Source organism: Alexandromys fortis, unplaced genomic scaffold (genome assembly GCF_014885135.2).
Source record: "Alexandromys fortis isolate MF-2015 unplaced genomic scaffold, M_Fortis_MF-2015_v1.1 scaffold_75, whole genome shotgun sequence".
In the NCBI taxonomy this organism is placed as follows: Eukaryota; Metazoa; Chordata; class Mammalia; order Rodentia; family Cricetidae; genus Alexandromys; species Alexandromys fortis.
Window position 1 is genome coordinate 2048903 of NW_026067956.1, and position 14528 is coordinate 2063430.

At 46.2% G+C, this 14528-nt stretch overlaps 1 protein-coding gene across 3 annotated transcripts in view; it reads left to right on the plus strand.

Moving 5' to 3' along the window:
- Positions 1–10069: 10069 nt before the first annotated feature.
- Msra (methionine sulfoxide reductase A) overlaps positions 10070–14528 on the plus strand; it is a 314205-nt gene continuing 309746 nt past the window's right edge. For 2 of the 3 annotated variants that reach the window (XM_050152201.1, XM_050152200.1), the window contains exon 1: positions 10070–10293. In XM_050152201.1, the coding sequence (XP_050008158.1) occupies positions 10158–10293 (136 nt within the window). In that variant the 5' untranslated portion in view covers positions 10070–10157. The remainder of the gene's footprint in view (positions 10294–14528) is intronic. The other variant, XM_050152199.1, reaches the window with a different exon arrangement.

Below are 14528 nucleotides of genomic sequence, written 5' to 3' on the forward strand. Positions count from 1 at the left end.
AACAAAGGATTTTTTTAAGGGTGGTGGTAAGGCAACTGCCTAGCATGTGTAAGACCCTAGGTTCAATTTCTAATTTCTAGAACCCCATCTCCAAAAAGAGATTTTTAAAAATACAATCAGGGAGGGGATCATCTGACTGCTCACCCAGTCTTCCAAGAAGCTAGATGTGTCCTGAGTACAGGAATAGATGGTCTGCCTTGGGGAGAAGTCCCCAGGACCCTTCCTTCAAAGCTAATGGAACCAGACTTGCCCCTGGATGCTGGTAAGTCTATAATAGGGGATCAGATTTTCCCAAGGGAGTGTCTGCTGGCAGTGTGTGCCTGGAGATCAGGTTTGTGCTCTTAGGAAAGGGACTGTGGAGGTGGGTAAGCTGCAGAGGAGTCCCACTGGTATGCATAGAGGCGAACATGCATGTATGCATGTATCCCTCCTGGACTTAGCAAGCATGCATGCATGCATGTATCCCTCCTGGACTTAGCAAGCATGCATGCATGCATGTATCCCTCCTGGACTTAGCAAGCATGCATGCATATATATATTCCTCCTGGACTTAGGGACACCTTGGAAGGAAATGAGATAAATTCATTTTGACCCCAGAACTCAACTTCTTAGACTGTTGATCACAACCCCATCATGTGGGGGGTTGTAAAAAATAAAAAGGCAACGGTAAAAGGGTTTTGAATATTGAAGGGTAGAAAATAAATTCAAAATCAGATACATAGTGAGTGTATGCAAGCCCTCGTCCATGTTGCATAGTGTGACTTTACTGCAACCATGAACACAGAGCACACACACACAACACACCTCTTTTTTTTATTTTTATTTTATTATTTTTTTTATTGAGAAAAGGAAAAAAAATTTCCGCCTCCTCCCAGCCTCCCCTTTCTCTCCCCCTCCTTCCACCCTTCTCCCCCTCCCCCCACTCCTCTCCCCCTCCTTCTCCAGTCCAAAGAGCAGTCAGGGTTCCCTGCCCTGTGGAAAGTCCAAGGTCCTCCCCCCTCCGACCATGTCTAGGAAGGTGAACGTCCAAACTGGCTAGGCTCCCACCAAGCCGGAACATGAAGTAGGATCAAAACCCCGTGCCATTGTCCTTGGCTTCTCATCAGCCCTCATTGTTCACCATGATCAGAGAGTCTGGTTTTATCCCATGCTTTTTCAGTCACAGTCCAGCTGGCCTTGGTGAGCTCCCAATAGATCAGCCCCACTGTCTCAGTGGGTGGGTGCACCCCTTGTGGTCCTGACATCCTTGCTCGTGTTCTCCCTCCATCCGCTCCTCATTGGGACCTTGGGAGCTCAGTCCAGTGCTCCAGTGTGGGTCTCTGTCTCTATCTCCATCCATCAACAGATGAAGGTTCTACACATCACACCTCTTATACATATGCCACATAGTAACAGCAAACACTGCCTGCAGTATCTTAGCGCAGGTTAGAGACTCTCGCATGGTATATATGCATTTTTACTATGTATACCATTGTCTGCCTTCATAGACACAGTGGTTTCATTTTGGTAAGCAAAGACTTCCAGGATTTTCCTGCCATCATTCCTCAGGGTGTAAGAGTCAAATTAGTTTATCTTCTGTGTTGTATTACATCAGAACACGTGGTCGTAACAATTACTGCTGGAGTGGCTGACTTTCATTTCTATAAAACATTGTTAAACCTGTTTTTGTTTGGGATTGGACAGAACGTCTAATTCCTGAGAAGCCTTTAAACATATTTCTGCCATTTTATACTGTGTGTTTCTGTGAACCAGTTTTCTCGGCTCTGACGATTATAAAATCAAAATGTCAGTCAATTCTGGAAGATGTTAAGGATGCTCTAAGTCCTGTAATGCCAAATAACCAGAAAAGATGCAATTCTTCATTAAAAATTAACAAGTTATTTATTATCTGTCTTATTATTCTACAAGTTTGCTTTCATCTTTAATAAATAGTAAATATATATATATCAAAGAATATCTTTAAAATGCACTTCTTGATGATTTATAATCAGTAAATATTTTATCCATAGGAGTATATTTATATGCCTAACCTCATGTAAGTATTTCTTGAGTAAAAAGGGGTCACATGTGGAACAAGTTTTAAAAGCCCTGATATAAGACACAGTGTGACTAGGTTTCCAGGGATGAAGGACTTCCTTGCAGCCAGGGACTTTTCTGGTAGTGGATTCCTGTGTCTAGGCGTCATGTTCTGGAAGTCTGATAGAGCAGCAGCTTAGGGTCTGCAAAGGGCATGGGCAGAGTCAGCAGTGTGACCTGTAGTTAGACAGGCTGGCAATCCAGCCACCAGATGGTGGGCCCGTTTCTTATCTTCCCCCAGTCTCCTGCTCTGTAAGAGCCTGACCCTAGGAAAGGGAGGAGGGAAGCTGGGGTAATGCTGGACTGGGAAGGAAAGGGGTGTATGAATGTCACAGGCAGGAGAGTGAAGCCTCCCAAGGTGGATCACACTGGCCTGAGGTTTAGTCTCAAAGAGCAACAGAAAGTTGGCAGGGACCTCCTGGATATCACTGGGTGGGAGGCAGAACGAGACAGCACCTGTTCCTCCTCTCAACTCTGATCTTTCTCAAATAATGATAATGTGTTTGTAATTAGAAAGTCAACAAAGTTCATTAACTGCTTATCATGTGCCCTGAGTTCAAACTATTTAATAAATGAGCCATTAAACTGATTTATCTTTTTCTGAGTTAGAAAATGCCATTAATAGTTGTGAGAGAAAGATGAAGAAAGCGAACATGCACTGTCTAGAGAGTTCAGTGTGGGCGTGTTTGTGTTTTGCTAGCCTTCCCTCCTTCCCCTCGCCTTTTCCTCTATTGTTTTGTTTTTAGACAGCGTTTCTCACTATATCCCAGACTGGTCTAAAACTCATTATGGAGTCCACAGGCTGGCCTGAAACTCGAGGCAATCCGCCTACACCAGCCTCCCAAGTGTTGGGATGACAGGAACAAGCCGCCATAACCAGCTACCGCCTCATTTCCACTTTTTCTTTCTTACAGACACACAGACACACACACAGACACAGACACAGACACACACACAGACAGAGAGACAGAGAGACAAAGACAGAGAGACAGGGGAGGGAGAGAGAGCTGTACATTTTACAATAGCACTGAAGAAAAAGAAGATGAATGATATATGATATACATGTATTTTGAGGGCAAAAAATCTCTTAAGAAGAAATAATTAACAGATGATAGCATTATCTAGCTTCATGCAGGTATTTACTGAGTTATCAGTGATTATAAGTACTCAAATAAGTTACCCAGTAAGCTTTGAAAGAGTCTACCTAAGGGCTGGAGAGATGGCTGTATGGTTAGGAGAACTTGCTGCTCTTGAAGAGGACCTGAGTTCATTTCCCAGTACCCATATTAGGCAGCTCACAAAACTGCCTATAACTCCATCTCCAGGATATCCAGTACCCTCTCCTGGCATTGTGGCCACCAGCATGCACACACACACACACACACTCACACACACACAATGGTTGAAAATAGTGTACTTTAAACAGGTTTCATCGAGATACCCAACCCTCACCCCTCCACTATCTCAGTCATTCAGCACACGGATTCCAGAGAATTCATATGCTTGGGAGTATTGTCCTCTGTGAGAAGCTCCTGGCAGCTGCAGGCAGCAGGGGGCTTTTCAATGCCACCTTTAGACAGGTAAATTTCAGAAATACCTGCTGATGGACAGATCGCAAAATGCTCTCTTTCGGCTTACAAAGTTTGTGATTCAGCGAGTTTAGAGAACTCGTGATTGCTCTCTCCTGTCCTCTCAATGTCACAGATGAGAAAAGAGATGACACAGTAAATATCTTGTCGAAGGTCACAGAACTGGTTAATCCAAAACCAGGTTTCCATCTTGGCCTTCCCTTGGATGCTGATTCCCCTTGCTCTCTGCTTGTTTCGTCAACAAAGGCTGTGAGTGGCCTGCAGGGCTCTGGGGTTGTCTGCCTTTCCCTTAGACTACAGTCAACAGCAGCAGCAGTCACAGGTGTACACGTTAGGCAGCCTGGGGAGCACGCTCTCTGGGATCCTCTTGTTTCACTGTTCCATATTGTTAATAAATAATTACAGAAGGGATAATGTTGATGAGTTTGTTATTTATTTTTTATTATTGGTATTGTGTGTGTGTGTGTGTGTGTGTGTGTGTGAGAGAGAGAGAGAGAGAGAGAGAGAGAGAGAGAGAGACAGGGTTTCTCTGTGGTTTTGGAGCCTGTCCTGGAACTAGCTCTGTAAACCAGGCTGGTCTCGAACTCACAGAGATCCGCCTGCCTCCCGAGTGCTGGGATTAAAGGCATGCGCCACCACCGCCCGGCTGAGATTAATTTTTATACAGATCTGAGGGCATTCAAATAATGCAATAAGAGCCAAGGTACCCATCTTTCTATCCTTCCTACATAGTCCAGGATATCCTCAGACTCATGATCTGTCTGCCTCTGAGTGTAGGAAGAATACTCTATGTATCTAGTCCACTGAGCATCCTGTGGTGAGGAGGAAGACAGAGATAGATCCAGGCAGATGGTCAGGAGATGCTGAGACTGGTCCTGGCAGTCGTTCTGCCAACACTGACTCAATGCAAACTAAGTGTCTGACTTGCAGCGGGCTTTTGGGAAGCAGTAACCATCAAACACTAACATGATCCCTGCCTGCATAGAGCCTACTGTCCTGTGGAGAAGACATATCTCTACTGATTATAGGATTAAATATCATTACCATCACAATCTAACATCTACAAGTGAGGACGTATTCTAGGCACTTTTCCATCTTAACTTATTTAAGCCTGGTGTTTATTGTGAATTCCAGGTTAGCCAGGACTATGTAGTGAGCCCTTGTTTCAAAAGAAGACAAATAAAGTACAATAATAAAACCCTCAATCAAACAATACCAAGTGATTGCTTATTTATTGATTTACTTTTGGCAGTACTGGGGAGGGAACCTAGGCCTTCCTGAAAGCCAGGCAAGCTCTCTGCTGCTACTGGGTTGTATCCCAGCTCTCTTTCCCCCTTCCTTTTGGGACAGGTTCTCACGAAGTTGTTCAGTTTGGACTCTGTAGTCCAGACATGCCTAGAATTTATAATCCTCCAATCTTGATATCCAGGGTAGCTGGGATTATAGGAGTGTGCCACCAGGCCTGGCTCTAAAACATGTGATTTAGGGGCTGGAGAGCCAGTCCTGGGGACAAGAGCATTTCCTGCCCTTTCAGAGGACTTGAGTTTGGTTTCCACCACCCATATCAGGTGGCTTAGAACTGCCTGCAACTCTGGTTCCACGAGATCTGATCCCCCTGTCTTACATGAGCACCCATATGGTACGCATAAACTCATGCAGGTGTGGCACACACACACACACACACATACATAAAAATAATAAATCTCCTAGCCTGGCAGTGGTGGTGCCTACCTCCCTCTCATCCCAGCTTTCGGAAGGCAGAGTCAGGCAGAATCTCTGAGTACAAGGCCAGCCTGGTACAGGACAGGCAGGGCTGCACAGAGAAATCCTGTTGGTTGCTGACCTCTGGTTCTCACCGTCTCACAGTTCCACGTCAGTCACTGGGAGAGGAGACAGGATAGAAGGGGGAGTGTGCTGCTTGCTTCAAGGTCATGACCTTGGAGCTGCACAGAACTGCACCTCCCTTCCTGGAATAGTCACTTCAACACTGGGTCACACCTAGTCATCCTCACCTGGAAGGACAGGCCCAGTTTGAACCTGGTGGTGTCCAAACAGGAGGTGAAATAATGGTGGGAGACACATGCTTGTCTCTTGGGAAGGACCCTGAAGGGGGCTTTGACCTTTTACCAAAATCATTCAATTCCGCATTCCATAAAGACCACAAACTTCAAAGTCAGTGTTGAAGAGAGTCAGGGCCACCCAGCTTGTTTTTTTGGTAAACCTGTGATCTTGAACTCGGGACTTTGAAAAGCTTAGATTTGAGTCCACGTTCTCTCTCTCTTAGTAGCTGTCGGTTTGGGCGCCTCTCTGAGCCTGTGTTTCTTCACCTACAAATCTTTGAAAATGGGTTGGAGCGAAGGTTAGAAATAAAGCGGGCGGCGTTAACAGGAGCTCGCTGTCTAGTAATGAAGTTGATTCTTATTTCACCTTCCTCTTAAAAATTCAGGAAAATAATCCATGCAATTAATTAAATTCCTCAGACAGCTCTGTATCTTCTGGAAACAGGCCATATATAGAGCCACTTGGTTATAAGTATGCAAATGGAAGTGTCGCTTCAGCCTTTTATTTATTCATTTCTAAGGGTGTCTCTCTACCTAGGTAAGTGAAACCTTATCTGTTTGAGTGTGCCCGGGTACTTTTGCTGTATTTGCAGCTCCATAGAGAGGATGGGTGATGGCTAAACGCCTGGCACATGCTGGCTCTCCAGCAGCCTCTCCGAGTCAGTCTTCCATGTGCATGGTCCTGCTAATGCTTGGTCTGTGGTGGGACACAGTTAGCAAGCTCGTAAACCAAGGAAGGCTCTAGTAGAATCTTGAGTCGTAGTAATACGGATGCACGTGAAGGTAAAACAGCCAAATGCTGGTTTCACAGTCATGAACAGGAAACAAGTTTGTTTATTAGGGAAGTCACGTGTCAATACTTAGATAACAATCAACTTCCTCATCCATGCTTCTTGTGTTGATTTCTTCTATAGGGTTTTAGGTGTTTTCTGGTTTGGATACAGAGCTCTTGTAGCCCAGGCTGGCCTCGCGCTCACTGGATAGCTGAGGCTAGCCTCGTACTCTTAATCCCTCTTGCCTTCACCTCCCAAAGACTGGCATTGCAGGCTTGTACCATCATGCTTGTTTTTCCCACATGTGTGTATGTACATGCTTCTGGAGATCAGAGGTCACACTGGGGGGGGGGCATTTCTCCATTCCTCAGGTGTACCATCCTGTAAACGGGCATTTCTCTCCCTCCACCTGTTCACAAATACCTAGTGGCTGCTTCGCAAATAATTGACTCAGAAGATTAATATTACTTACAAATGATTGGTTGATAGCTCAGGCTTGTTACTAGCTAACTTTTACATTTTAAGCTAACCCATATTCCTTATTTACACCCTGCCACGTGGCAGTACCTTTATCAGCATGGCACGCTCATCTCCCGCTCCCTCTGCATCTGGCTGGCGACCCTGACTCTGCCCTTCTCCTCCCCATCCTCCTTAGTTTGGTTGTCCTGCTTATGCTTCCTGTCCGGTTAACTGGTCAATCAGCATTTTGATGAAACCAATTCGAGTGACAAATCTTTACAGTGTGTAAGAGGATTATTCCACAGCACCATCCACCTTGTTTTTGTACTCATTTATTTTTGAGGTAGGTACTCCTGGCCTGGAGCTCACCAACCAGGCTAAGTTGGCTGGGTAGTAAGCCTCAGGGATCTGTCCCTTTCTGCCTTTCCAGGGCTGGGATTACAAGTGGTAGGTCCAAAGTGGCCCTCAAAATGGCAGTGCTGGGGATACCGTCCCACAGGACTTTAGCAGGGCAAACAGAAGGACCATTATCAGGCAAACAATCGCAAAAGTGGTTTCCTAAGGAGGGTTCTGTTTACCGGGAACCAACCTTAATCTCCCTCCACGGTCAGCTACCTAGTTTCCTGTAATCTAGGCAGTTTGTATTTGTGTCAGCTCAATGATCCCTGCCTTCCTGGCACCTAAAATCTGCCTGCATTTCTGGTAGTTTGCTTGTCTCTCTGCCCCCAGTCCAAGATTAGTTTGATCGCCAATAAACTTTTCTTTCTACCCATGGAGTGGTACGGTTTCACTGTACCCTCAATTACAGCAAGCTATGCTCCCGTGCCCAGCCTCTTTATGTGGGTTCTGGGAATAGACTAAGGTCCCAGAAGAAGGAGCATGAGCTCGCTCTAGCCCACTCAGTATGGAAGAAGAGCCAGGGCCCTGCTTAATGAGAGACTGTTCCCTGCCAGGAGCCTGACACACTACACACTTAGGAGAAATAACCTGTTTTCTCGAACCGGTTGTGTTTTCAGATTCTTTGTTCCAAAGAGAATGTGTAGATGGTGTCTTGAAGGCTATAAAGTGTTAAAAAAGGATAGACTTTGTCAGAAAGCCCGAGTATAATTACAGGAGCGATAAAATCAGCACCGTGTTAGAAAATGGGGGGGGGGGTAGCTCAGAGGGAAGTAGTTGGAGAGTCTGAGGGAAAGCAAGGCCTCGTCTTGAAAACGGCATCATTATTTCTCTCCTCACAAAACAAAACTCAGAGGCTGGGTATGGTGGCTCACACCTTTAATCCTAGGACTCTGGAGGCAAAGGCAGGTGGATCTCTGTGAAGTCCATGCTAGCCAGGGCTATAAAGAGAGACTTTGTAATGAACAAACAACTCAGCTATCACAGCTATTTTGGTAAATGAGGGAAGAACCCACTGTTTAAAGGAAACTTTAAAGAAACTGGGATAGTTCTTTCCTTCAAAAAGATGTTAGTGTTTATGAGTGTAGCGTAACCACTGGGGTCCTCAAGAACATTTAAATAATGTACAAAGAACACTCAAAACTGTTCAGACTGGGGCCAGAGAGATGACTCATCGGGTCAAGGTGCCTGCCACCAAGCCTGATGATCTCAGCCGGATTTCCAGGGCCACAAAGCAGGAGAGAAACTTTAGTAGGATCTCACTACTCCGAACAATAAAATTCTAAACATTGCTTCTATTTATTTCTTCTCTCATTTTCCCTATGTGGGTAAGTAGAAATGCTTGTATTTTTATAAATCTTACATACTAAATGTTTATGGGTTGTGGTTCTGGTACACCTAGCATTACATAAGTAGTTTCCTCAACATTACAAATTCTTCCATTACACAGTCACAGTATTTAGTTATGAAGTTTTTTTTTTTTTTTTTGCTTTGTTTTTCCAAGACTGGGTTTCTCTGTCGTTTTGGAGCCTGTCCTGGAATTGGCTCTTGTAGGCCAGGCTGGTCTCGAACTCGAACTCATCACAGAGATCGGCCCGCCTGCCTCTGCCTCCCAAGTGCTGGGATTAAAGGCGTTCACCACCACTGCCCGGCTACGAAGTATTTCTTGTATGTTTCCATGTTCCATCAACCACAAAACAGAAAAAAAAGCAAGTCAGTACGTATCAAAAGGCAGCAAAATAGAAGTACAACATATTTTCTTTGACAGACTATTTTGTCTTTAGTGACTAGGCCCCCTTCAAGCCTGGAAGGGACGGACACCTTGGGATGATTTCAGGCAAGGCCTTGTAGAAAGAACCCGTTTGGCATAATTTCACGGCAAAAACAAATCAAAAGCAAACTGTGGATACAAGTTGGCCCAGGGGACTTCTACAATATAAGGTAAACACCTTAATCTGTTTAACGTTGTTTATGTCTGGCAACATTCTATACAGCACGCTAATCCTCCTGTCCTTCTATTACAGCCCCACATGAACACAAAGTGGTAACTAAACCCACAGAAGAGCTTAGGTTCAAAGCTTCAAATCCCTGTGGGTGCTAATCCTGTTCCTTCCTTCACACGAGCCTGTCCGCCCATTTTGGCGGAGTGTGTAAACCAAAATCTCATAGACGGACCTCTCAAGTCACTCATCTGGCCCTAGTTACCTCAAGATTAAGGCGAGATTTGTTCTAGGAATATTCTGATTTCAGAAGACGGATCCAACTGTATCATTAAACCCACGCATTAACAAAGTATTTGTGCCTGCATCCTTTATTTTATGGGCTGAAGAATGTATTTATACACACATATACTCATATATATAATATCAATATCTATCTACGTACATATATTTCACATTCAGTACGTAATCCTTTGTGGTGTTGAGAATCGTGCTTTGGATCAATTCGACGTATCAAGATGGATCCAATAGAAACAGACAAATTTTCTAGCTGTTTATCCATCCATCCTCTTACAATCTGCCTTCTAGCTCTCTGCCATTTTATGCACACACTGATTTCCCTTTTCTGCTTTGTGGTTGACTGAGCACGAGAAACACACTGGAAACCCTGCTTGGCTAAGCTCTTCCTGGGCACCCGGAACACGGGCCGCGGACGTGGTGAAACGGCAGGAACTTTAACTAATACCTCGCGGTGGCGTCCAGCCAGCATAATTTTTGGCCCTAGCCGCTTCTCGTACTCAGAAAACTTTGCCCCTCAGAGACAGCCAGGTCTGGAGGTCGGCCGGCGGGACGGATACGCCGCCCATGCTCTCCGCCGCCAGAAGGGCTCTCAAGCTACTCTCTGGCCCCATCCCGGTACCGAGAATGGGCGACTCAGCTTCGAGGGTTATCAGCGCACAAGAAGCCTTGCCCGGCCGCGCCGAGCCGATCCCCGTGTCAGGTAAGACGGGTCGAGCGCTGAGCATGCGCGCCGAGCCTGCGCACTGCACCCTCCGAGAAAAAACCCCGCGGGGCTTCGGGCGGGTCCCAGGTCGGGGTCTGCGCGTGCGCGGAGGGCAGCTCTTTCACCTCCCACATCCCCCTTCGGCTGTCTTTACCGCCCCCCCCCCCCGCCTCCCCCTTCTCCCGCTCCGGGACGGGTGGGTGCTCAGCAGGGCAGTCTCCTGTCTCAGTGCTTCTCTTTGTTTGAGTCTCTTAAGACAAAACAGGCAAAACAGGGCGCCCTGAAAGAATCTAGCGTCGGCATCTGATTCAGCTGGGCTGCAGGCTTGCAGCTCCCTGATTGGAGCTAGGAAGAGTGCAGCCTGAAAGCTTCCTTAGACTCCTTTCTCACCTAGGCCGCCAGGAGAGTCAGGCTATTGCCGGTTCCCGGGGAGCGCTGGAGGGATCCCTAACGTTGCGACCTGTGTTTTGAAGTGGAATTTTAGGCCCGAGCTGGTTGCCAGAATCCTTCCCAGTTTCTAGTTATTTCGAGGGCTTGCTGGGCTTTCTCCTCGGTTTGCAGGATCTGCTTGTCCTATGAATGATGCCTCCTGGAGGTGTTTGTGCTCACACACTTAAGCCCCAGGTGCACTTTGGAAGATCAGCCTATTAAGTGTGGGACTCGGTTTTCTCCGTGTACTACTTAGGAGCCTGAATTGAGTTCAGATTGTGGGGCTGTCTGGTAAGCGCCTTTACCTGATAAGCCTTGTTAGCCCTATTGTATTCCTAGCCTCTACTCTTGGGGGTATTCATTCTTGGCAGGTTCTTACTGGCCCCTGTGAAGAATCCAAGTTCATTTACTTCCCACTTGGAAAGGGACCCTAGTATTTGAGAGATTGTGTGTGGAGACAAGTAGATTTATTTGGTAAGCTAGCAAAACCAGAAGGTGGCCTGGTACATGAGAAGACCGAGCAGCACATTGCTCCTTGCTTCCCCCCACCCCCCATCCCCGCCCCAAAATCAAAAGGGAATTTCTTATCTTAGGAAACCTAAGATAGAACACTAACTGGTCCCCATTCTCATTTCCAAGTTCCTTCTAGATAAGGAATTCTCAGCCACCACAGGGCTTTTGGCCCTTCAGCTTCTGCTAATTGCTGTTGGCTTTTACATCACTGAAGCCTTAACTAAATAGTAATTCCTGTCTGGGAACCATTAAGGTGATGATGCTAAAATCCCAATATCAGCCCCTGGACCAAACACACTTGCAGATGACAGCAACTGGATAAGGGGAGGTTCACTTTGCTGTTAATAACGGGAAAATAACGGGAAATAGTCTCTATTAGGAAAAGCCCCCACATGGCTATGCCCGCCTTGTAATCTCACTCAGAATCCAATGGGAACCAGCTTCCTGATCCCACCAGATGACATCTGATGGGTGTGTGCCTCTGGCTTGACACCCTACGTTAATGTTCAGGTTTTAGACCAAACCAAAGACTCTTAAATCCTGGTCCAGTTAGTCCCCAGAAGAGTCTACTACCCTGATAATACAATCTTTTACCCATTAGAAAAGTCAGGATGGGGAAAATGAAGTCAACACAGCTAACTGTGGATACCTATTCGCCCTCCTAGATGTCAACTTAGCTGGAACCATAGGAATCGGAACTTCCACCTTGTCATCACAGAATCAGAACTGTAGGGCCTGGAGAACGGCAATAGACGCACAGTTGCTGCCCTACCAAAAATAATCTGCTACACATTTAAAAAACATCGCTCTCCTCTCTAGTTGAATAGAGGTTATCATACTTTTTGTGTGGGCCGTGGTGCTATTCCATCAGGTAGCGCTGGATTTGTGACTGTTGTCAGCGAGCTCCCCCAACACCCAGGAAAGTGGGCAGAAGGGGGGAAAACAGCAAAGAGGGCCAAAAATGGGGTTTTGACCCTCATGTTTGGGATATTTGGTGCCAATTTATTTACACTCTCATTTTTATGCCAATAAAGAACTTTTTTTGAAATTAAAAAAAAAATAGCACTCCAGAATAAAAGAGGCCTGTGCCTCTGTGTTAGCCATTCTGGGATTATCAGGGACTCCGTAGGCCTGCTTAGAAAGAGGCTACTTGATAGACAACTGGAAAGACAACAATATAAGCCTGCAAATCAAACCTATCTCAAGGATTTGAGATGATATACTACTCAAGGAGGCAGGGGAACGAGGGAGCCAAGCAAATGCCATCACAGTCTGCTCGATCTTCTCTCAGAGAACAGGCCTCAGTTTCAGTTTCCTGAGACTGAATAGGCAGTTTCTGAGAAAGAGCCTTGAACAAAGGACAATCAGTCTCCAGCACCCTCAACAGCAAGGAGGGGATCTGGTGGCCCAAGCCATAAACAGCTCAAGAAGAAAACCAAATAAGGACAAAGTCTGGGACTTGTCTAGGCCTGCCTCCAAATGGAAAACTAGAGCCCTAATCAGCCCCTGACTAGCTCTAGCCCATTAGAACACACTAATATGATTGCCACTTGCTTGAGCTAATCATATTTAAAGGGACCTAACTGCCCTAGGACCTCGCCTTGACTGCGCTTGGGCTCACCTCGTCTCAGGGTGTCCGCCATCTTGCCTTTGTGTGGCTGACAGGCCCCAGCGTGATGGAATAATAAACGTCCTTGCTGATTGCATACATGGATGACAGTCTTTTAAGGGATTTCTCCAAAGACCCTAACAGTAAACCGTCTTAACCCAGCACAGGTTTTTCAGGGCCCTTTTATCTTCAGGCAGAGAGGGCCTGGGAGAGGGCTTTAGGTTAGGAAGTAACAGATCACTGTAGGCCTCTAGGCATTGCTCTAGCAGTCTGGAGTGGGTTGTCAGAAAGCTGGTGGCCAGTAATCACAAGGCCACTGGACGCTCCAGCAGACAGTGAAAATGTCTTATCTTGATCTCTTCAGACTTGAAGGGGGAAGGGGAGAGGCTAGGAGATTTTGCTAAGCCATTAACCTTGTGCTCCTCAGTTCAGAGAAACAGTTCTTAAGTGCCCACACAAAGTAGAAAGATGGTTGGATACAACAGGGAGGATGCGAGGCTGAGTTGCCTTTGAAGCCATCAACACAGCGTCCGTCACAGCCTGCACAGCGCCGGGGTTATCTGCAGCAAAGATAGAAGCAGACTTCTAATATGTTACCCAGATGCACAGTCTCCAAAATTAGTGATTTCTAAAGCCAAGTGGAAAGGGGAGCATGGGCAGCCATCTTGGGTCATGCCTCCCACCCACATGGTAGGCTAGAGGGTCTCTGGTGGGGAGGGGTCCAAAGGAAGTCACTGAAAGCAAGGGAGGCTAGAGAATTTGCTTCGGTTTGCCTTCGGTTCCAGCAATGGTGTGCGGTACTCCACATAGTGAGTTTTGGTGTCCATGTCTTTGAAAGCTATGGACTTCATATCCCTAGTTCGAAAGTTACATTCTTCTACATTGCGTCTTGAGCCCTTCTCAGGTCTCTATATCATCTATCTAAGCCAGTTGTTAACTATACCCAATTGTCTCAGAAGCTCGGTCGCCAGTGTGCCCCGCTTTAGATGACAAGGTCTACCTGTATAGGGTTGCGTTATCTTGTCCCAGGTATGAACCTCCATCCAGTGCTTTTGGAGCTAACCCTGCCATCTTAACTTCAGTCCTTCTTCCTTTGTATGTGGCAAGACTGTCGTTCCCTTTTATTGGCTGCAGCCAAGTAGTAGATTTACAGTTTGCAAGAAGGTAAGACTCGAACCTTCAAGCCTTTTTAATGTTTCATTTCTCTGGGCCACCTTGAATGGATGAGAACATGAGCAGACTGGCCTGGGCAGCCGATTGTTTATGTGGCAGTGCGCCAGACTGCCGGCAATTGATGAGAGACGTGCACACGGAGGAGGAAAAATCAGAAGCTCTTAGATGTGTATGGGAAGATGATGGTATGGTGAAACTGACATCTCAGGTCGGTGAGGAAACTGGTGTAGGGACAGGTAGAGAGACTAGTGGGGTGTACTGGTGCTATTTCTGGTCACCACACCTTTAAAAACAGTTAAATCCCAAGCAGATGTGATGGTAATAGCCGGTGTATCACATACCAGGCACCTTGGGAAACTAAATTAATACATTTAATTTTGTCAATAATGTGATGCATTAACATCATTATCCTCATTATGGATGTGGAAACAGGCTCAGGAGGTCAGATAACTTATCCAAGGTCACACAGTGGGGCTAGTATATGCACTGTATTCTAGAGTTTCTGATA